Source organism: Clarias gariepinus, chromosome 8, assembly GCF_024256425.1.
Source record: "Clarias gariepinus isolate MV-2021 ecotype Netherlands chromosome 8, CGAR_prim_01v2, whole genome shotgun sequence".
In the NCBI taxonomy this organism is placed as follows: domain Eukaryota; kingdom Metazoa; phylum Chordata; class Actinopteri; order Siluriformes; family Clariidae; genus Clarias; species Clarias gariepinus.
The window spans coordinates 10,211,668-10,235,706 of NC_071107.1; the positions used below are offsets into that span (position 1 = coordinate 10,211,668).

The 24,039-nt window shown below is 35.9% G+C and overlaps 2 protein-coding genes across 2 annotated transcripts; one reads left to right on the forward strand and one right to left on the reverse strand.

Annotated features, from left to right (window-relative positions):
* Positions 1 to 667: 667 nt before the first annotated feature.
* opn3 (opsin 3) lies at positions 668 to 6,782 on the forward strand. Its single transcript, XM_053502436.1, has 4 exons — positions 668 to 996; positions 3,536 to 3,855; positions 6,013 to 6,264; positions 6,474 to 6,782. Exons 1-4 carry the CDS (start codon positions 678 to 680, stop codon positions 6,732 to 6,734), a joined length of 1,152 nt encoding a protein of 383 aa, XP_053358411.1. The 5' UTR covers positions 668 to 677; the 3' UTR covers positions 6,735 to 6,782.
* Positions 6,783 to 8,575: 1,793 nt separating this feature from the next.
* LOC128529105 (kynurenine 3-monooxygenase) lies at positions 8,576 to 21,866 on the reverse strand. The gene is made up of 15 exons (XM_053502441.1): positions 21,633 to 21,866; positions 21,066 to 21,135; positions 20,710 to 20,807; positions 20,349 to 20,438; positions 19,674 to 19,722; positions 19,293 to 19,380; positions 17,542 to 17,707; positions 14,841 to 14,912; positions 13,391 to 13,512; positions 11,593 to 11,740; positions 11,118 to 11,175; positions 10,816 to 10,898; positions 10,524 to 10,625; positions 10,380 to 10,439; positions 8,576 to 9,874 (listed from the first exon to the last, which is right to left on the reverse strand). The coding sequence occupies exons 1-15, from the start codon at positions 21,699 to 21,701 to the stop codon at positions 9,707 to 9,709; spliced, it is 1,443 nt and encodes a 480-aa protein (XP_053358416.1). The 5' UTR covers positions 21,702 to 21,866; the 3' UTR covers positions 8,576 to 9,706.
* Positions 21,867 to 24,039: the final 2,173 nt, after the last annotated feature.

Below are 24,039 nucleotides of genomic sequence, written 5' to 3' on the forward strand. Positions count from 1 at the left end.
GTCTATATCGCTTTATCCTGTATACAGGGTCATGGGCACGTCTTAGAGCACAAGGTGCCAATCTATCACTGGGCACACACACACACACACACACACACAGTACAGGGAATTTGGAAATGCCAATAACCTAATCTTTGGACTGCATGTGGGAGTAAACCCACCAGCACTGGGGAGAACATGCAAAGTCCACGCGCACAGGATTCGATCCCTGAACCTTGAAGTGCCACTGTGCTGCCAGCTTATAAAACATTATAATTATATTAACACATGAAATTATATTAAAATAAATAAATACAATTTCTGGGTCAAGTAAAGAGGGTTTACCAAAAAAGTGTCCTACATTACCTGAAATTACCTTCAATGCATACTGTTGTTAATTTAAGCTTATGATTGATTGATGACTGTAGTGTCCAGGTGTGAAAATAACAATGCAAAATAATAATGCAAATAAGTCGTGGTCGCGCTGTCGCTCGCGCGCGCGCGCGTGTGGTGTGTAGGGTAGGTCGTGTAAATGAGCCGCGCGCGTGCATCAGCACGTGCAGGTCGCGCGCAACTGCACTATAACCAGAAGACACTGAGCCCGCGATGAAGGACAGTTTCACACACACACACACACACACACACACAGTGCTAGGTTATGCGTCCATTAGAATGGCAGATGCTGAAGTATTCATGCGATGTCTCCTCTAAACGACACCGGGACTCGGCTGCGCTCAGACGCCTCGATGTTCCCGGTCGGAACGTACAAACTTCTCGCCTTCACCATCGGGACCATCGGCGTGTTGGGTTTCTGCAGCAATCTTCTCGTCGTCGCACTTTACTACAAGTTTAAGAAGCTGCGGACGCCCAGTAACTTGCTGCTGGTGAACATCAGTGTGAGCGACCTGCTGGTGTCGGCGTTCGGGACCAACTTCACCCTGGTCTCGTGTCTGGAGCGGGGATGGGTGTGGGACACCACTATATGTGTCTGGGACGGCTTCAGCAACAATCTGTTCGGTCAGTCTTCGTCTAGCATGTGGTGTTTAGTTCGATTTTGGAGGATACACTGTGATGAGATCTACTCACAGGTCAGAGCATGTCAGAACCAAAAACCATAAAGAAAAAATGTCAAATTGCTAAACTCTTTATGTCTTTCTGGATTTCTGACCTGGACATGTGGATACGTTTCTTTACTTTATCACAGCACAGGAGGCGACAGGGTGGCAATGTGGTTCGCACTGTCGCCTCGCCCCTCCAGGATCCGGGTTCGATTTCTGTCTCTGGTTTGCATGTTTTTAGTGCGTTTCCCCTGGGTGCTCCGGTTTCCTTCCACTGTCCAAAGACAGGCAGATTAGGCTAATTGGCATTCCCAAATTGCTTGTAACCCTTCGATGGATTGGCACCCTGTCTAAGACATACACCCGCTTGTGCCCTTACTGTAGGTTCCTGGACCACCTTGCCCCCTCAGCGCAGGATAAAATGGTATATACGATGAGTGAGTCAGTGATTGAGAATATTCCAAGAATCAAATGATAAAATTGTGGTTCTGGTGGCATGAGGAATCTTTTTTACACATGAATTGGCCACCATCAAAGCTAAAGGTGGTTAAACTAAATATTACTATGTGTACAACTCAGGGATCAACTGACATGACTAAACTGCGTGTGAGCTTTTGCCACCCCGTCCAGGGTGTACCCTACCTCCTGCCCTAAGTCACCTGGGATAGGCTCCACTCCCTCTACTACCCTGTATACATGATAAAGTGGTATAGATAATGTAAGTAAGTGAATGATCTAGTAAAGGAACATAATTGGACTGTAATTGTTTTCAAAGCTTTAAACTGAAATAAACATACTAAAGGTACAACTGCAACAAGGAATATTTCAGGTTGGTACTCTCTGAAAATTCATATTTTCAAAGAGTGTACAGGTCAGTCGTATATGTATGTGTCATGTATACAACTAAGGATTTAAATTAAATTCATTTAGTCCAAATGATGCCAGTGAGTACTGTCAGCGAACGCCACCACAGGACCACTGCTGAGCAAATATAACTTGACCCAGACATGGCAGTGTATGTTTAGCTACACTCAACATGTAGCAGGATGACCAGGATAATGTGTCAACATCATTCTTATTATGACGCTGATGACCTTGTGATACAATACATTGCAAAGCTCTAATAGTTTACTTATTGAGCTATTGACAGATAAATATTTTAGCCTCCTGTGTACTATCATGACCAGTTGTCACTGGTATGTGCTGACTGTTGTAGAGTGCTTATCTGACTGTAGACTGTCAGCACATACCAGTCTGGTCGTCTTCTAATCACTCTCATGAACAAGAAAATTTGTTTGAATTACTGTATGTATCGTGATCCTTTCATGTGGCAATTCATGCATTGCCACACTGGCTTCCATATATATATATATATATATATATATATATATATATATATATAGTTTAACCAACCATACATACACAATGCTCTATTTACTAAAAGAGCATGTTTACTGTCTCGTCCACATACGATTTATACATATCTGGGTAAATAGGTCATTGTAAAAAGGTGCATGTAGAAAAATATCTCACTGTCTTAACTGTAAATTTTAAATCTGCCTCTGCAAATCAGTTGATGTTCTTGAAGAACTGTGTAGGAGACCGAATCCAGCATATCATGGTAATAGCTATGGAAGGAGATTCACAGACAGGAGACCGTCTGTGAATAACCTAGATTTGGGTCACGGCTGCATTAATGGAAGGCAAGGATTTGCACTTAGTCTTATAGCAGTGGCACATGTAAACATGCCACTGCTAGATCTCAGTAGAAGCTTTAATGTTATTCTTAAACCAATCACTCAAAAAATTTTCAAAATTGAAACGCTCTAGAAAATTTGAATTATGAGCTAACAAAAACAGACAAACAACAACAAAAAAAAAACTTTTTCCATTTATTGATTGGCCAGGAAAAGCAATCTAAACACCATGACAACAATAGAAAGTTAGAAAGCTCAGACGCATTCTTTTTAGTTTTAGCATATACAGCGTTTAACATCTGATATTGTCTTTAGACAGGAATAGAGAAATCTGGATGTAAATATAGATCCTTAATAAGCATGCCAGTGACAGTTGCAAGTACTGTATCCAAACGTTTTGGTGTTTTATAGGTCATTAGATTTATGGATGGATTACTGGGACCCAGTGCAGTATACAATGCAGGGTTCCTTGAGAGTTCTTAGAATAGACTTTCCAAACAATGCCGATGACAGTGGAGTCTTCATTAGCCGTATTTTTTAAGAATACAGTTACATGTTCCTAAAATGCTTAAGGAAATTGAAATCAACCTCTCTTGATTTTTTTTAGCTAGGGCCTGCCTGTATAGAACTTTCAATGGTAATCCAAACCAAAAGGACCATAAATGCTGTTCATGAGTTTTATTGCAAAATTAGAGATCAAGCAAACAATTGAAGTCTTGCATGCAACACAAAGGCTTTCAGCATCTGATCAGGCATCAGTTTTTTGCTGAACCTCTTCTGGCCTTTCTTTGTTACTTTCAGGCATCGTGTCCATGATGACTTTATGCGCCCTGGCATATGAACGCTACATTCGAGTGGTGCATGCCAAGGTCATTGACTTCCCCTGGGCCTGGAGAGCCATCACGCATATCTGGCTCTATTCACTTGCATGGACTGGTGCTCCTCTCCTGGGCTGGAACAGGTACACACTAGAGATCCACCAACTGGGCTGCTCTTTGGACTGGGCCTCTAAAGACCCCAATGATGCCTCCTTCATCATTTTCTTTCTCCTTGCCTGCTTCTTCGTTCCTGTGGGGGTCATGGCCTACTGCTATGGGAACATTCTGTTTACTGTGCACAAGGTAAGAAAAAAGCTCCAGTGGAGTGAAATGATCTGTTTTTCTTTGATATACATTATGAATGGCATATTGTTTAATCTATTTAATTGGTCATATGTTTCTTCATAACTCAACAGTCACCTCAACATTGGCAAAGCATGCTTTTATTGATCTCGCATTGTGCCCATGATAGGACAGGTTTGTTTAATGTTACAGTGTAATAAGATACTTAGACAATTGTGTTTGCCCACCTTTTTGGCAAATGTTTGGAGAAGGCCCATACATGGACTTGATGCTCAGGTGTGCACATACTTCCACAAAGTATGTGCATTGTGTCCACAAAGACCTTTTACATTGTAAGCAGGAATAGAAACTGTGAGACCTAAAAAATACATGTTTTCTTATATATTCCTGGAGAAAAAAATAATATGCCATAAAAAAAGTATATTTAAGGTATACTGTAACTTGGGTAGAAACACTGCATTGTGACTAATTAGTATTCTGCTTATTGCAGAGAATGTCCCTATTTACATTAATAATGTGTATGCTATAGACAGAATCAGTTTTATTCAGATCTAAATCTATTAATTTTGATATGTTTTGAAGTTGAAGCTTTACATCTAATTTTACTGAATTTATATTGATTCTAAACCCCCCTTCAGCTGTATTTATGTCAGTGCAGATCTTCCACTGGGTCAGAGCCATTCTTGCACCCATGCCCTTGTGTACTCATGAACACGAGATAGCAGGTCATATTTAAAAGCAATCCTGCTCACTCCATGCATAGTTTCAGTTATTCTGACATTTCACAGATTATCCAAGCATAGACACTCAGCAATTCTCACTGAGCTGAAGAGTTTGTCTGCCTGATTAAAGTGCACTTAGAAAATGTCTTAATAGCTTACAGAAAATGTCAGGATCCAAATGGTCTCTGAAGCTGAACGTGAGCCACATAAGAGGAAAAACGTATCACCAAGCATGAGTGAATACAGGAGCAAATAGCAACTATTAAAAATACACTTGTGCACAGGAAAATTCATTCTTAGTGTACATTAATTAATGCATCCTTTTTCCCTGCAGACAGAAATAAAGTGACATTCGCCCTACTAAACTTTGACCTACTCTTTTATATAATACTATAATGCCACCTACTGGTGGCCTAGATTTCCCCCCTCTTAAACTTTGTTTTTGTGACCAGAATTTTATTTTTGTTTTACATAAAGTCATTAGAATGAATGTGAATTAAAATAAGCATATATATGCCAAAGTTAAACAAAAATGCAAATACAAAAGATTTAGAAGTTCATACTTTTTTTATATTTACTGTATATTCATTAATCACTTTGATGATGCACTGTAATGTTCTCGTTATGTTGTCCTGGATAAAGGAGTTCAAAGAACAGTACATCCTGGTGATAGCTCATCTTGCCCCGTTAAGTATGCTCTCTTGTTCACTTTAAATTTATAAAGATGAGCATCTAAGATATGATCTTGCGAGACACCGAGACATTTTAACCAACACCAGTTAGTTTTCAGCTTTTTAAAACCTCCAGCAAAGCTGCTCCAAGCCACTTTTTTTTTTTTTTAAATGGGCACTGAGTTTTGCAGTCAGTTTTGGAGGTACTTAAAGGCTGCTGGTCTCCTATCCAGAACTTTGTTTGACCTAAGTATTATTTTGTTTGTTTGTTTTTTACAATTCACCTCTAGGAATCAACTCTAATCATTAATGTGTGTTTCCTAGTGCAGTGGTTAGTTAATTCAAAATGGAAGTGTGACACAAAAATTAAATAATTTTGCTAGATGGTACTCTACAAGCACTTCTGCCATTTAAAAATGCACTGTTAGGAATGTGGGTGATCACCTGGGAATAATGTAATAATGTCTACATCTTTTCTCCTCATGTCACTTCATAGCTAATCTACCTTTTCTGTAAGCTGTGTCTATATTTTGACAATTTTAGATATCAAATATTGTAAGTTATGTTTGCTTTGCACTATATGAGTAATCAGAAACATTTGTTACATTTTTTAAGCATATTTTCCAAATTTCCAAGACAGGCCTCAATGTCATCAAGCTACTTCAGGGAAAATGTTAAACATTGTATAGTCTTGTGTACTTTCAGTGAAACAGTTATTTATAAAATTAAATGGTTCTGCTTTCTCTCCATTTTTTCCCCTCTAGTTGCGCTCCATTGAGGATATGCAAACGGTGCAAATCATTAAGGTCCTGCGCTATGAGAAGAAGTTAGCAGCCATGTTCCTGCTGATGATATCCTGTTATCTTGTGTGCTGGACACCTTATGCCGTGGTCTCCATGCTGGTAGCTTTTGGCAAGCAGAATGCCGTCTCGCCCACTGCTGCCATCATCCCCTCATTCTTTGCCAAGTCCAGCATCGTTTATAACCCCATTATATATGGCTTCATGAGCAAGAAGGTGAAGAGAATAGACACTACACGTTAGATCAGTTCTTGAGATATTGAGTTAGCACTCACAGCATGGTAAAATACAATGATACACACAGTAAATATAGTATATTTAGTATCTACACTAGTATATCATGATTCACTGAATAAAAAAGAGAGTTGTGCAGACGTGTGTAACATCTCTTCACCCTCTGCTTGTGTATTTGTATTGTTTCCTAGTTTCGGCGTTGTGTTTTAAAGTTGCTTTGCTCCCGTCTGGCCCACCTTCAGTGCATCATTAAGGACCACCCGCTGACCTACTCCAGCCACCCTGTACGCCCAATCATGATGTCACAAAGCCGTGACGACAGGCCTAAGAAAAGAGTGACCTTCAACTCCTCTTCCATCGTTTTCATCATTGGCAGCAATGACACAGATCCTTTGGACCACAAATGTCGTGAGTCATCAGAGATCAACGTGATTCAAGTAAAACCCCTTTGAGTCCACCACAAAGTATTGGTACGAAAAGGCTTTTTTGTAGTTTTTTTGCCAAACTTTAAAAACATGTGGGTTTGAGATCAATTTATGAATATTAAAGTTGCACCCATCAAACATCAAATACCTAGAATCAGCCAGGTGTCAGCTTGATCGGCCATGACCGGTAACCTGACAATCAGTCCCAGACATATCTGATTCATTGTTAGTGAAATTTACATGCATGGGCTGAGTGAAGTAAGAGAAAAGTGTCTGCCTTATCATGCAGAGATTACGAGTAGTCATCCGGGGTGAGTCTAGAGAGCGGACAGTTCATGCTCTCAAGAGGTGGGATGACAAACTTGCATTTTCACATCTATTAGAGTGCAAGATGTATTAATACCTGTGGATAGCACTCTAAGTGTTTCAATCAGCCACCTGATGGTACGTTCAGCAGGCTGTCATCGCATTTCAGAGGAAACACATGACCTGCCTGGTTGTTTGCTATCACCTTGTTTTCAGTCAGATTTTACAAGAAAAATCTCTGTCCAGTACCCTCGATTTCATTTGCAGTTTAATATTTGAAAGTGATTAAAAGTCACGTAGATTCTTTCTCCAACACTTTGATCTTTAGGTTACTTTGATAAAAGTGAAGGTTGGCCTTTTGATTCTTACTGCTGTTAAGTGGATTGCATCTGGTGGTATGGCTTTTAGATTTCTGGCCCTGAAATTTTTAAACAGTGGCTTGTGATACCATCACCTCTGCCATGTGGAAGTTGTAGACACTGTTGTTTTTGAGTTCTCTTCAAATCTTATACTATGCTTATACTATACTATCTTTTTCATGACTTTTTTTATATTGTTATATTGGGTATGCTTGTGCAATGTTTCCTCTTTTCTCAGCTCTCTGGTCTTCATGTTGGAAGAGCTTTGAAACAAAAAGTCCACTAATCCTAGAGCACCCAGTCCTTCCGCATGGCAGGCGAAATACCTACCACTGAGCCACCAGTGCCCAATTTTTTAATATATATATATATATATATATATATATATATATATATATATATATATATACACACATACACGTGTGTATGTATATATATAAAATCCCACCTCAGATTTGCTGTACTTTTAGGGAGGTGTTTATGTAGTTTCACAAAATCGCAGTGATGCAAAAAATTCAGATTTTTTGCCATGCTGTCATACTTTCTTGTTTTGCCTTATATACACAGTGAAGCCCTGTGCCGCTACATGTGTGAAAGTTCCCCTGTCAACTGAGTGTTATGGTAAAAATGTATTCACATTCAACATTAATACTGCTTGTATAACTGTTGAGTATTTTATTGACTGAGTATTTATATGTAGCTTCATTATGGCCTTAAAGAACCACAGTACTCAACACTTCTCATACTTAATTGGTTTTTTTAGTCAGTACTGTATATGATTCACAGCTCTGTTTTTTTTTTTCAAATCATATATTGAATTATTTAATTCCTAATTTAATTATAGGATACTGTTACATTTTGCAAGAGGACTTACTAATGTGACTTATTAAAAAGCACCAAAAAAAAGGTCAGTGATTTCTTCACCAGCACATTAGATTAGCGGAATATATGGTATTGGTGGTGGAAAACGTAGAAATTATTTTTCAATAGAAAAAGTACAATTTTACTAGGCTGCACAGACCAATACAATTTATTTGCTGGATTCTCAGGTCATGTGCAGAAATCATGAAATGACCTTCCATTTACCTACAATGAGATATCCGTAGAAGAAAAAGGAGAAATTTAGATGTAAGGAAATCTGAGATCTGGCTAAATTGTTGCTTACAGAATGACCATGCAAAAGTAAAAATGATCAGGCAGAGATGTTAAGGTGTTTCATTTTTAGTCCATGAGGGGAATACAATACAGATCATACAGTATGCAGCAAACATATATATAAACTATTTGGGCATTAGGAAATGTATTGTTCATTTAACATATAACAGTCTCACTCCTGAAAGTCATTTTGGATAAGGGCACCTACTAAATTCTGTAAAATGTATTTCAGACAGTGAAAAACAACAGAAATACTATAATAAATTGATGAAAATGATAGAATCTGTTGTTTAGATTGAAATGGATAGTGTAACCTTTAAAATATATTTTAATTGGCATGACTTTTATGCAAAAAGTAATTCCTTAATTAAATTCCAGTGTATATACTATATTGACAAAAATATTCGCTCATCTGCCTTCAAATGCATTTGAACTTGAGTAACATCCAATTATTACTCTATAGGATTTAATATGATGTTGTGTACTGGTGCAACAGGAGTATGAAATTGTCCAAAATGTCTTGGTATGCTAAAGCATTAAGAGTTCCTTTCATTGGAACTAAGGGGCCGAGCCCAATGACTAAAAAACAACCCCACACCAGTTGCAACATGACTGCGCACCAGTGCACAAAACAAGATCCATAATGACATGGATAAGCGAGTTTGGTGTAAAGGAACTTGACTGAAACTCTATGGATTAAGAATTCGATGTTTCCCAAGTTCAAATGCATGTCAAAACAGACGAGTGAATGATATTGGCAATATAGTCTAACTGATCAGGCATATTACTCAAGCATTGCTCTAGAACCTGAGCAATGCATGAGTAATTGCAAGTAATTTTACAATGACATTGAGCAGGTCTGTAATATGAATTTTACCTTAGAATAAGAACTTTAATCTTTTTTACGTTCTGAAGATGTGAGGTTTAAACATTATGCCTTTATTTCTTTAATTATGTTTAATAATGATTTATAATTACCTTTTGTAATTAGAATAACTTTTCCTTAGTCAAATTAAACCCAAGCTGGCCCTCTTGACTTTAATCACAGGCTTAGCACCAGTGAATTGCTTCAAGTCAACTTTAATGAGGTTAAGGTTGTCACAGCATTTGAAAGCATTCACTGTAACTGGGATGACCAAAAAATGTGTTGAGAATGACTAGGGCATCCTGAAATATCTTCTACATCCATTTATGGAAGCTTACTTTATGAAACCAGTTGTGGTTAACAAATCGGCTCCACAGCTGCTCCACAGTAATGCTTGGCTTTTTGGGAATGTATCTGATTAGCAGATAAGTCACTCCCAATGCAGACCCCGTCCCAAAAAGCACCAGGCCCCGAGTGATTACCTGCATAAAACAAGAACCATCTTTATGCCATAAAGTATGCCATTCTTTTTTTTATGATGTATAATTTTTTTTTTCATTATGAGATTACAATTCAATTATATGAGATAAAGGCTTTGTTCTATTGGCTCGTCGTTTTAAGCAAATGTTTTCTTTTGTTTTTTAATGGACTTTTGTAAATTGTACTTGGGTTTAGTAAAGAGGGCAGAGAAGTTTGTTCATCTAAGGCAAATGGCAGCTGAAGAACAAGTTAAAAGAAGGTTTTCCTCTCAGACTTTCTAATTGCGTAGACACAGGTGCTGACAGGTTCAGTTCACCGTCTACATATTTCTCAGAAATAGTGTTTGAGAATCCCACAGTGATAATGAGAATTTGTGGCTGTAGCAACAAAAGCTGTGTCAACACTACCTGCCTCTCCATCTCCCCTGTCCTCTCTCCTCAACCCAAATAAAGAAACAAACAAGCAAACAACACACACACACACACACGGGAATGGTTCGGAGTTCACCTTGTTCTGCCACTGCCAACGGATCACTGCTTCATGATAGCGGGTTCGGGTGAAGGTCACCTGAAAGTAAATCAACTCTAAGGTTCTTCATTAAAACCGACCTATCATTTTCAAAAAAGAGAAAAATAAGCAACAAGGGGATACCATTGTGTACAATGGGATTATTGTCCTCGGCATGATGAAATGGAGTGCGTTGTCCAGATATTTACGGAACAGAAAGTACTTGGAATTCACATGTGCTCGCATCTAAGACGTAAAAAAAACAAATTGATATTCCAATTACTGTCCATTTTAGTAGAAGAATATGTACACCCAGAACCAGAACAAATTAATTATTAATATAATTTTTATTATAAATAATAATAATAATAAGACCAATCTGTACTACCTGTGTTTATGGGTTTCACTATGGGTATGTTTGGATAAAAGAAATTACCTCTATATAGTTGTACATTGCCAAATCAGCTATGGCTTGGTCATCAGGTACACGGACCCGTGAGTACTCCGGGAGAACAGCAGCTTTAAAAAATAAATAAATAAAAAGCATATTTAAACAACATTGCATTTTATTCCTGTCAACAGGTGATGTCATTTACACCTATGGTTAAAATGCTAATTAACATTAATCATTAATTATTATTATTCATTATTAAATATACTAATAATGCTAACTAAGGGTTATTTATTGTTATTTGTAATCATTAGCAAGCATTAAATCACACAGCAAAACAGACTTACAAATGTCTTCATTAAACTGATCCAGAAGTTCATCAAAAACAAGACAGTCCTCAAAGCCCTAAGACACAAAGGAGAAAAATAAAGAATAACTCGGACAGTAAGAGCTTACTGGTGTCTCTGTTGTAGAATGATAGCCATTCGTGTTACTTAAAGTAGCTATTTGAGACTTTTTTGTCATGTTAATTTTGTGTTGTATATGGCCTGTTGACAGGAAAGAAGGTTCTACTGTATTTTTATGTTTTTGTTTTGGCACTATTATAACATTTTGATAAAATTCTGAAAAAACTATGTAAAAAAATATAAGCACAGAAAATCTATATGTAGAATAAAATGCTTTTTCAGACTATGGTTCATAATTTAAACAACTTTTACACTGTACAATGAACAATTGCATGTTTTATGTATAGTAGATGATGAAGTATCATAAATCCATAATTATGGCCTCATATGTCTCACTATTCTAATTTATACTCACTGCATTCATGCCCTGGCCATAAAATGGCACCACAGCATGAGCGGCATCCCCCATTAAGACACATTTATTATCCAAATGGTAAGGAGAGCACTTTACTGATACCAAGGCCTGAGGAGGCAGTCGGAAATAGTCCCTCTTTAGAGCATCACTGAAACATACAATAAACAGCAGTTAGAGGTGTTCTAGGACTTCTATGTTCTAATCAAATTTATTTTAATAATGCGCATGAAAACACAGTTTTAAGAAACACTTTAAAGGTTGCACACTGCTTGTTGGCCAAATTTGCATTGCTTCTATAATTTGGACAAGTTTTAAATGTCACTTCTACAGAGAAACATCATTATAAATTAATATGGTGCCATAAGTGACAAATTCAAAACATATTAGGAGTTAATTTGTTAGTTTTCTTCTTTTAATAAAATGTGGCCTTATTTAGGCCTTAAAAGTCATTTGCAGGAACATTTACATAAGAAATGTGGTGTCCTATCCATGTAACCAATAAAATCTCCATGTATACATTTCCATAAGACATGCTTCAAATATTAACATTTTATTCTCTTGGGCTTTGTCCCTTGTCGCTTTTTATCCTATGGGTTACCAAATTAGATCATTGAATCTGCAAGATCCAGCACTTCTTTTATGCTGGATCCCCTTTCTCATTTTCTAAATGGGCTTGGGATTGCATTGTAGGCAGTGGCTGGGTTGTATGGGGTTCAGGATTCAGGGTCTTGCCAAAGGACTCAACAGTAGTGGGTCTTGAACACCTGTCCAGCAACGAAAAGCCACAACTGCATGAGCTCTCACTGCTTCAGCACTGCAAGACTGCTTATAATTAATATAACTGCACTGAGACGTTTCATACATTGTATAAAAAAGAGCAAGTGTGTGGTTATACTCTATCACTCTGGCTCTTAAAAAACTGGTTTAATTATATATGTATTTTTCATAAAAATTTTAATATTTTAACATGTTTTTATAGTAAATGCACACAAATTATATAAACAAAATAAACATGGTCATTTCATACTAATGACCTAAAAGTATCAGTATTTCATTGTTTTATAGAATTGTCTTAGAATCATTGAAATTATGCAAATCATTTGTGATGTAAATACGTCACATATTGATGACTGGCATTTATAAATATACACATGAGTGCCAAGAAAATCAAAGTTACTGAAACTTTTATAAATCTGGCAGTAATGTTTAATTTAGTTTGGACAACAAAGACTTTTTACACACAGCTCTACCAAAATATTCTTGAGTGAAGCCCACTGTGCGCAGCTCCTATGAGCTATGAGTCAATATTGAATTAAAGAACATACAATTAAAAAAATTGGGTGGAATTTCTTTTACCTGTAATTATTTAAAAACAATACATTTATAATATTAGCACAAAAATGTATTTTAACAAACTTCCAATGCCATATTCTGATACAAATTGTAAATGATGATTTCAATGTAAAATACAGCATCTTGCCTTTAATAATTTCTTTTTTCAAACAGAGAGTAGTTACTTGTGATGGGTTTAAAACTACCTGGCTTTAATGGCCAGAATTCAAACCTTGCATTTCAGGAGGAAATTGAAAAAAACCTAAACATCAACACCTTCCATATCTTCAAATGCACCTGAAGCACCCTGTTCTTTGCCAATTAAAATCTCATAACTGCAGGCTGTACATTTTCTCACCAGCAATTTCACACTTTTTAGACAGCATGCTTGGAATTACAGCCTGATATACAGTACAGAATCACAATTCAGACCGGGAATAAAGAAGAGAGAGTGAACATTTCTTACGCTCCGAAGAGTGCGATGGAATCTGGGAAATATTTCTGAAAGAAGTTCATTAGCTCATCGCCCGTGGTAATCGTGTCATATTTCTCAAATGGCATGAAGAGTGTGCAGGTAAAGGTCTTGTCCTTTAAAACACAAATTAACACTCTGAGATCTTAGATTGCGGTAAAGACTATAAATATACTGTAGCATACACAGCATGTCCTGTTCTAAATTTATTGCACATTGCAGTTGGATGCTCAAAACTGTTCGCATTATATAAACTGATATGTATTATTTTTGTTTTATTTTGATAAATGTCAATGTGCTCGCCCTAATGCGTTATTGTTTCTCCAGTTCATACACAGGGATGTCTAGTTTGTTGTGCATACATATTAATGTGATCTTGATAAGATCTTATCTCAAAATGAAAAGGAACTCCAAAAAAGTTCATCTATTCATTCATCCATCTTGAAACATTTGTAGTCCAACTAGGGACCGTGAATGTAAATGGTGACCATTGTGTTAATTTCCATTTTTTATGATTGTGGTAGGATCTCTGGTCAACATTCACACATGCATTCATACACTACGGGCACACAAATTTGAGTAATCTGCTTGTATTTGGATTGTGGGAGGAAACCGGAGTACAAGGAGGAGAGCACAGACCCCAAGAAGAGAGTTGAACCCAGACTCTTAAGTGCATGTTTACAAAAAAAAACAAATAGAAGAAACATGGTCTTTCAAAAAAATAACTAGATAATGTAGAATCAAGAAGCTAGACCAATGCATTATATTGTTTTTTTTTATTTAAGATTTGTTGATAAAACAAATTAAAATGTGGGCCCTTTTGGGGCTGGGGTGCTGTAGCTCAGAGCTTAAGATGTTGGACAACTGATCATAGATTTAAACCCCAGCACCACCAAGCTACCCCTGCTGGGCCCTTAATTAAAGTCCTTAACTGTATTATCTATAAGTTGCTCTGAATAGGGGATTCTGCCAAATGATATACATGTAACTGTAAAGAAAACGTCATAACCAAAAATGATAAACTATTACTATAGTGAATGAATTAATTAATCTTGCAGGTTTGTAACACTATCGACAGAATTATCATAAATACCTATCATTGTATAATGATGTTGATCACTTGAGAAACCAAGAACCCTTCAGCAAGAATGTTGGTTTATGACAAGCATATATTTTCTTATGTAATAAATGTTCTATATAAAGAGTATTTTTAATATTGCTCAAACTTATTCATGACATCATCTGATTATCAGGATTAAGTTAAAAACCTCTATAACAATGACATTTCCTTCACAAATCTTTGTCTATGCTACTTAAACATCTACCTTCTTTTAGAAACCCTTATTCAACTAATAATAAAAGTTGAAAAGTTATGAAACATGAAGTCACTTTATATGAAAGAGTGTAAAATTTTCCAAATGTGATTAATATAATTAACACTTACCATGTTTGGGAGAGCAATCATCATAAATGTGTTCCTGGGCCAGATATGAAGAAAATTGGGTTCCATTGCAAACTGAAAATAAAAGCAAAAATAAGTAGGATAAACTGTATAACAGTGATAATTTTATAACTACATTTGGTGTCAGAAGTTATCGATATCCAGTACTTATCATAAAGATGGATGACCATGTATTAAGATTGCATGATTTGTAGTTCACCTGATTGCTTTGAGATTTCTGTCAAAGTTTTGTTTGTTAGCATTGATTAATAGCAAACCTTGAGCTTATTTGAGGCTCTCTTCGAAAGTGTTTTACTCTGAGATCAAATTAGGGTTTTGGAATGGACAGGTCAAAACTCAGACCAAAAACCCAATGAGATGAAGGCAGGGCCTTAATAGTGGTGTAAGTTTAAGTGCCCTCAAACATCAGTGAACTGAAGTAATGTCATAAAGATTTGCCAAAAATGATACGAGACTGATTAATGAGTAAAGATATATTTTTTACTTTCATGTTATTGTTCCTAAAGGTGGTTCTCACTGTTGCTGACTTATAGGATATTCATATTTTACCCCACATGGTTTAGCTTACCTTTTAGGAATAAACAACCCCATATTAAAATCTAATGTTTTTTATGATGTCAGTTGAAGTTGTAAAGGACCACACAAGTGTTATTTAAGCCATTTATATAAATAAAGGAAAGGTTTTGTTTAATTTCTGTTTAGGTATGGCGTTATATTCCTGCCACAATTCTGAGCGCGTGGTTTGACATTTTGAGAGCAGACAATGCACTTTATGCGCGTGCAATGTCTCCACGGCGCGCTCAACAGCTCGATTCTGCGCGTGCAGTGTCTCTCCTGCTCGCTCAACATGTTCTCCGCGCGCGCTCGACTCTGCCTTCACGCGCGGGCAACATTTATTTTCTGTGCGCACTCGACTCTGCCTGTACGCTTACTCAACATTGTCCAGTGTTACGAAACTGCCACAAAACCAGCCAATCACAGACTTCCACACACTACTACTGATTGGTTGTTTCTCCTCCAATCAAGTGGCACTACTATCGCCCGCTTAACGGAAGCGTTGTAAATAAAGGTGTATAAGTAAAGCTACCAAGTTGTCCGATTTGAATTTTAGTCGATGTAGTCTAACAATAAGCTATATGAATAATTAGATACGTAAATAAAAACGCACAATGGGCAAACAAAACTGGCATTTACTAATACTTCATCAAATAAAAAAATGAATACTATAATATTTGTTTATAATATTTATAACCAAAACAACTTTATTTACATTGCTTCCCTTATATAATTTCTTTTCATTTGTATATAATTATATCTATTTTTTTTTTCTTTCTTTTGATTTTGTAAAGCTGCTTTGAGACAATGAGCATTTTAAAAGCACTATATAAATTATAGTATGCGTTATGCGGTCGATATTGCCAGCTGATAGAGAAGGAACAGCCAATCAGAAGTAGTGTGTGGAAGTCTCTGATTGGCTAGTTTTGTGGCAGTTTTGTAACACAAAGTTGAACGAGCGTACACAGAATCGAGAAATCGCGCGTGCGCGGAGGAAATGTTGAGCGAGGAGGGGAGACATTGCACGCGCAGAATCAAGCTGTTGAGTGCGCAGTGGAGAGATTGCACGCGCATAGAGTGCATTGTTTGCTTTCAAAATGTCAAACCACGCGCTCAGAATTGTGGCAGGAATATAACGCCATATTTAAGTTGGTCCTAACTCGCTCTTTCTATCTCTACATAATTTCATATCTTGGAGGACCCAAAACCAGTCTGTAAAATTTCGGTCTGTATGTCTGTCCAGAAAGATTTTGTCACAGCATCACGCAAAACCGGTTGTACAGAATTGAATGAAACGTTGCCATTCCTTAAGTATTTGTCAAAAGTTAAACCTGCACCATAAACGTAATTAAATGAGCAATTTTGTGACAGATTATAAACCGCAAGTTTTCACAGTATACTGTGCGTGTGTCAAACAGTGGGCACGTCTTAAATCAACCGCTGGACAGAATTTTATGCAACTTTTGCAGATATCTGCCTGAATTTTAACTTGCATAAAAAAGTGAAATAAAAAATGTTGAGTAAAAGTGATGTTATGCATAGTTATGTGCCAGATTTAATAATCTACTTTAAAAATAAACTCCTTGCTCAAAGTAAACAAACATTAAATATTAGAACAGATATTTTAATTAATATTAATTAAATATTTTTAAAGCTGAAATAACAGTGCTGAAGTGATACAAGTAAATTTTAACATCCTGAAGTTGTATTAAAACCAAACTTAAACCTTATTCGATTTTTTTATCTGTGATTCACTCTCCAATTACTGAACAGGGGGTGTATTTGGTTGATGACAAAATAATTACAACTTAGCATAAAACAAGGCGTAAGATACCAAAGCTTACAAAAATTTTATTTCTTTGTGTTAATAAGTTATACAGAGAGTTCTGTCATACAGAAAGACAGGCAGACATGTACAGGTATGTGGGCTTCAACCTGAAATAATAATGTCACTGATAACATTTGAGCTGATTTTTAGCTTGAACCTTTTAACTATTTCTACAAACTCTTTACCCATCAACAACGGGTACTAACGCTAGTCATAAATAAAAACCTAGCTACGTAGAAATTACTTTTCATTTCCAATGACTAAAAATTTTACAGGTCTGAGAGGGTTTCCGTTACTTACATCACCATTTTTTGGAGGCATAGTGAGCTCAAGGTATCCATGTGGAATGTAGGTCTGGCTGTAATCAAAGCGATTGCGCCGTAAAAACTGTTTCCTCGTGGCGGAGAAGGCACCATCGCAGCCCACTATGAGATCTGCCTGGACCTCCTTTTCAGTACCGTCAGGGCTACAACAAGCAGACAGCATAATAGTTTCATCAGCTCCACTGAAGTTATACTTATTACACAGAGTAAATGCAGTTGAAGATTACAACATGTGATAAAATTTCTGCATGAGTGGGCACCTTTTAAAACAAAGCAGATTTACAGTAGTGGCCAAAAGTTTTCAGACACTATATCACCTACAGTATATATAACACCTATATACACTATACAGTGGAGCCTTGGATTACGAGCATAATTTATTTCAGAAGTGGGCTCATATTCCAAAACACTCGTAAACCAAATTTAATTTTCCCATAAGAAATTATGCGTTCCACAGCCCAAAAAATAAATACATAAAAATAATTAACACAAAATTGAAAGTAAAAATAAAACAAATTAACCTGCACTTTACCTTTAAAAAAAGAAGAAAAAAATCCAGACAGATAAGTGTTTCCATGTATGCGCACAGGCGCTGTGTGCGTGTGTTTGGGTCTGTCGTTATGTGTGTGTGCGCGCACATAATTTGATACCGTGCCGGTTCACAAACACACACACACGCACGCGCACACACACTAAAGGCGAGAGAGAGTGTAAACCAGCAAATTACGCGCGCGCACACATAACGACAGGCTAAGGAAAAAAGTGGATTTTTCTTTTGCATGCAAAAAAAAGTAAAAATGAATCCTGACAGATAAGTGTTTCCGTTTATGCGCGCAGGCGCTGTGTTTGTGTGTGTGCAGTGGTGGACTGGCCATCTGGAGCACCAGGAGTTTTCCCGGTGGGTCGCTGCCAAATGTGGGCCGGCTCAGTCAGTACGCAAATATATTTTAAAAAATGACGGAAACCATAATATTGCATCTCTTTTTTACGCATATGAATGAGTGCGTCGATCGCACGGGCGCCGCCGACAAAGAGCTTGTGTTTTATGTTACCGCGCATGCGGATGTATTGCCCTTCCTCAATATTAATTAGTTTGGTCTATTCCATCTGTGTTCTGAAACACGCCCTCTTCACCTCTTCACTTTTATTTTACGGAGGGAGAGATATTGATCCTTTCTCGATACAGCAAATTTCTCCGAGCAAATTAATAACAATTTCCATGAATTAAAAGGGAGAAAAAGAAAAGGTGGAGCTGAAAGTTACGAAAAAATAAGAAAAAGCTTTAGAGGTAAATGTTGTAAAACGCTTCAAATGAACAGATTCTGCCTATAACTGGTCAAGGACAGTGAGGCTGGATCCAGCAGCCCACCACATCCCACATCATAATACATTGACTTATTAAAGTGGAGATTCATTTTTAAAACTACTAACTAGTATAAAAATATAACACAATACAAAAATAAGTATTACTTAACATATATTGGGTCATATTATGGTCATATAATGCTGCTACTGATTTTATTTCAGCTTACCTGTTCAGTTTTATTCAGCTTACCTAATCAGCCATTCTTTTCAAAATATTGTTTTTATAGATTTATATATTGTTTGTCTTGATGTTCTTTCCTTCGTTTCTTTTCTTTTACTGATATGACCCAATACATGTTCAGTAATACTTCAAATAATATGTTTAAATGGCATTGATTTCTGAATTGATTCTAAACTGTTTACCCAAGAAAGGTCATGGTCCCGGTTTCTGGACTCCAGTCAAGCAGTTTGTGGTTAAAGTTCAGTTGTGTGTTTGGATATGCTTCAGCCGCTGGAGTAAGACAATATTCAAAGACAATAAGGTCCACAAAAGTTTCAGGAACATAACCTTGCATCATGGTATATAAGTCACACAAACTTTTTTACTATTACAATATATCACCAAGTTAGCTTATTGTTATCCTCTGTAAGTACTGGCACTGTAAGTACCAAAGTTTTATTTTGGTAAGAAAGGTGTTACTTGCCACTTTTTAATTTGTAATTTCTTTTTACCTTTATAAAAATTTTGTTACTTTACAAATGTATAACACCAGTAAAACAGATTTGCCAGATAAGTGTGATTACCTATTAGCAGCTCCTTATTGAGGTTGGCTCTGCTGACAGAAAGGATGTACTGAAAAAAAACAATTTGACATTTAATATCCGCACATAATAAATATAATAGTATTGCATATAGAATCTGGATGGTAAAACATTTTGATGAAATAAAATCGCTTTATGCCAAAACAGAACATATTTTACTTTCATGTCCATGGTCTTGCTTGCCACTTATAATGTTATTAAAGAAGTAAAACAAACCTGTAATACATAAATTGACCAAAACTGGCTGGAATACATCTTTGTTAATACAGAACCTACTGTTTGAAGCAGGGGTGATTACAAACAGTGTCTGCTTAAAAATACCAAATGATTCAACTCAGCAGTTATCATCAGGGTTTACTATTTTCTTTGTTAAATGAGTGAAATCACTAAACTTTGCTGGACTCTGGCCTGCAAAATGTGAAATTTATTCACTTGGTTTACCTGTAGGTTAATGACTTTTAAGCTACATAGAGACAGGTTTTCCAATCAATAAGAGAAGACTAATGTTGTTAATAGAAGTTTCTTTAGTTTATTGTTTTTTTTAAATCACCCCTAGCTGAGTCTTTTTCCCCTAAGAAATCAACCATGCCCTAATGCAAATAAATGCGAAGATTGATAAATCTGCACTGTGACAAAGTAATATTGGCGCTGGCCTACCTGACCTTTCTTTCCATATGGTATAGGAGAACGTTTTCCATTCATGTTGTGGATCATACGAGCACGCATTGGAATACCTTCGGAAACAATCTGCAGAAAGACGGGAATAAAAGGAATGAAATTTATACTTGATTGAACTTTGATCTTAATCTAACAAGTATGGATGTAAACTATTTTATTCTACCACCTATTGATTACATTTAGTTCACATTAACAGATTATAAAAGTATTTCTTCTACTGGGAGTGGAAGAGACGCTCAATTTATTGTTTATCAGGTTTAAACATAATAAAATTTGTATGCAGTTTAATAAAAAAACAAAAAACTATGTATTATATTTATCACAGTCAGTATGGAAATACCTTGTCTTCCATTCCAACATGTTTTAAAGCTTGGCGTCCTCTATAGGAGAGGGCTAGATTTATACTTCTTCCCTTAACGGTTTCGGCAGAGCGAATATCTGTTGATGAATTAAAATTAGTCAAACATTACTATTCAACACACTTTTACCATACTAATCTATATATTAAGTATAATAAAAATATTAATTATAATAATTAATCATTATCGTTGAAATTTCTTTTCATTATTTTATTATAATAACAGTATTTAATCAGTAAATCTCAATTGTTAACAAATGCATTCTAACTCAAATGTGTATAAACTTATTTAAACTTATAAAATTATTTGCTTGTAACAATTACATCTGTAAAAATACCTTCTCGAGATTCATAAACTGCAACCTCAAATCCTCTTTTTGCCAAGAAGCATGCATTTAAGCCACCAACCTAAATCAGAAAGTAGGCAGGTTGGTCATATGTCTCAAAAGACATCATCATTAAGTTCCTTTACATCTATTATAATGTTAATTATAGTAGTTAATTATTAATAATATAATATTTTTTAAAACATTTTACATACAGTAGTCCACGGTTTCACACTTTATGTACATCACATTTTGTATTAGTACATCTAGTTTATACTTACAATATTAATTGTATTTTTTATTAATAAGTATTTTAAATCTACAAAAAAAAAATCTGGACAAGGACTAATTATGCAGCAATGTATACATAGAGATTATTATTATTATCATTATTATCAATATCAATACCAGTATATATAGGTTAAATTACCCAATATTTTTACATATGCATATGTATTCTTTATAAATGCAAACAATTTTTAAAACTAAAATCTTCTAGTAAATAGGTCAATCAGAACTCCAATGTATCTTTATAAAATACTACTTACTATTCAATGAAACATGACAAAAATATCTTACCAAGCCACCTCCTACTACAGCTATTTTTTTCTTGGTGGCTGATTTATTCTTCTGACTTGAGTGGTCCATGTTGATACAGATTACTTTTACCGCAGAAAAGAACTTGGTGTATCAGTAGACAGCCACCACCTGTTGGAGCATACTAATAGTAAGTAAGATAAGAAAAGTACGAAGAATGCCAGCTCCCCGTAAGTTATAAGTTTGTTCAGGCAGATGAGCTGATGTGGAAATGCATGAAGGACTACAAACACAGACGTGGGTTCAAAGCTCGTATGTTAACCACGTGACTGTTAATGCTCCTTTAGCAAATGAATTAAAAATGGCAACACACACAGCATCATCAGCAAAGTGTTCAACATTTACGCTTTACAATTAGTGCTTTACATTTTACATATACAGGGAGCATGCATTTTATCCATGAAAATATTGTACAGATATTGTCTTAACTGGTGTGAAAAAGATTATAGATAAAATCTTTGAATTTCTCCCTAATGAGAAAGCTTGATGCAACTGTGGCGAGGGAAAACTTACCAAGACAAAACGAGGAAAGAAGCTTGAGAAAAACCAGATTTATAATGGAATCAATTCCCCAATGATACTGGATAGTGAAATTATGAATAGTTCCATTCAACTGATGAGAAGTAAAGCATCATGATCAAGCCGGGATGCCCAGAGAGAAGAAGAATAACTCAACAGAGTGAGAAAGGGAAAGAGGAGGACAGAAGGAGATGGAGACATAGAAAGAGAAACACAGATTATTAGGTGTACTTATTGTCACGTAATGGTTGAGGACAATGTACAGTGTGTGCAGAGTGCAAGCAGGGACTCCAGCAAAACTAGTGACACTATAACTAAAAGCACGAGCCACAATGTTAGTGTTTCTGGATATTTTTACTCGAATTTGTTGACTTTTGTGTCTCCTTTTCCAAGAATCTTCTTCATTCCTTACATGGAATTGCTTTTTATGGTTTGCTGCTGAATGCCAATAAAATCTTCCCCTATAGGAATGAGTTTTCCTGCATTCCTACTGTATAAAACATGCAAATGGCTCATGCTCTTTGATGTAGTGGCAGATATACGTGACGCATACATACTTTGTGTTTACTCAGAGCATTTGGCTTAAAACTTACACCAATCAGGCATAACATTACAATGCATAACATTATGCCAATATCATGTAGGTGACCATTGTGCCACCTTGGTGGCTCTGGCTCCTTAGGACATGACTCCACAAAACTTTATTATGCCAATTTCTTTCAACAAGGCATACCTGTGGCTTTTATCAAGAAAAACATTTACCAATTAAAAAATTATTTAGTTCAGTTCATAACGGACTTGTAGTTGCCAGGTTGGAACAAGCAAAAGCTTAATGGAAGAAAGTTTGTCAACTTCACCAGGAACTTCAGCTCTTGGTAAGTAAAAGAGCAGCGGTATTATGTATGAACTATTTGTTGCATTTTACTAAACAAAACACAAACATGCAGCTTGACGAATGCATGAGCAGGCTTTTACAGGTACCCTGTTTCTGCATGTCTTTATCATGGTTTAAAACTATTTATGTCATTAATTGTTTATGCTGAAATTTTATTGCTTTTGCATAATAAAATAAAATTTATTAGTCATAAAATTCATAAAAAGAAATTATTAATATAAAGAAAAATTTAAAAAGGCCACCAACCAGATGGATTAAAATAAAAAGCACAAGCGGTTAGAATAACACATACTAGTACATAGCAAATGTGTTTAATTATAGACAGTAGCATTAATAAACATGCCTTTGGCTAGATTGGCTATTCCAGTTTCACCAGCTTACTGGTACATATATTATTATTATTATTATTATTGTTGTTGTTGTTGTCAGTGTGTTCATGTTACGGCTGATTGGTTTAAATATCTTTTCATTCCGTTAATAAACCAAAAAACCTTCTGACACACCATTGTTCATGTGTGATTATGATCGGCAAGAGATCCTTCTCCTATAAGAAATATAAATATATTAATATACTGTATGGTGTGTGTATAAAGCAAATCCAAAATTAGAAGACCTGACTTTATTCAACTTAAGTCATTTTACTTTATTGTTCTTGATGGGTCTAGAGTCAATCCTATGGCACATTGTAGAACATCAATTACATTCAGACACACACAAACACACACACACACACACTTAAGTTAGCACTCTTGGTTTCCTCAATTTTTCAGCGGCATGGGCAGCAGTCAGAAATATAAAGGGGTCACCTTCTTTGTTTTTGTTTTTTTATCAAAATGTTTTTTTTTTTGCAAAAACACAATAACAGTCTTCATTCTTGCTCTAAAATCACTCTTTTCTTTAGAAATACAGAAATTATAATCAGGCTGCAGAAAGAGTATAAACCAAAAGCTCATTCCAAAACAAAAGTCATTGAAA

Bases quoted from the DNA above. Each gene is read 5' to 3' on its own strand.
- opn3 (XM_053502436.1), top strand. From the start codon at position 678: ATGTCTCCTCTAAACGACACCGGGACTCGGCTGCGCTCAGACGCCTCG. The intron at 997-3,535 runs GTCAGTCTTCGT...TGTTACTTTCAG, and splicing joins CTTCAGCAACAATCTGTTCG to GCATCGTGTCCATGATGACT. The intron at 3,856-6,012 runs GTAAGAAAAAAG...TTTCCCCTCTAG, and splicing joins TTCTGTTTACTGTGCACAAG to TTGCGCTCCATTGAGGATAT.
- LOC128529105 (XM_053502441.1), bottom strand. From the start codon at position 21,701: ATGGACCACTCAAGTCAGAAGAATAAATCAGCCACCAAGAAAAAAATA. The intron at 20,439-20,709 runs GTATTTCCATAC...GTCTTTCTGCAG, and splicing joins ATGTTGGAATGGAAGACAAG to ATTGTTTCCGAAGGTATTCC. The intron at 10,899-11,117 runs GTAAGTCTGTTT...TATTTTTTAAAG, and splicing joins TCAGTTTAATGAAGACATTT to CTGCTGTTCTCCCGGAGTAC.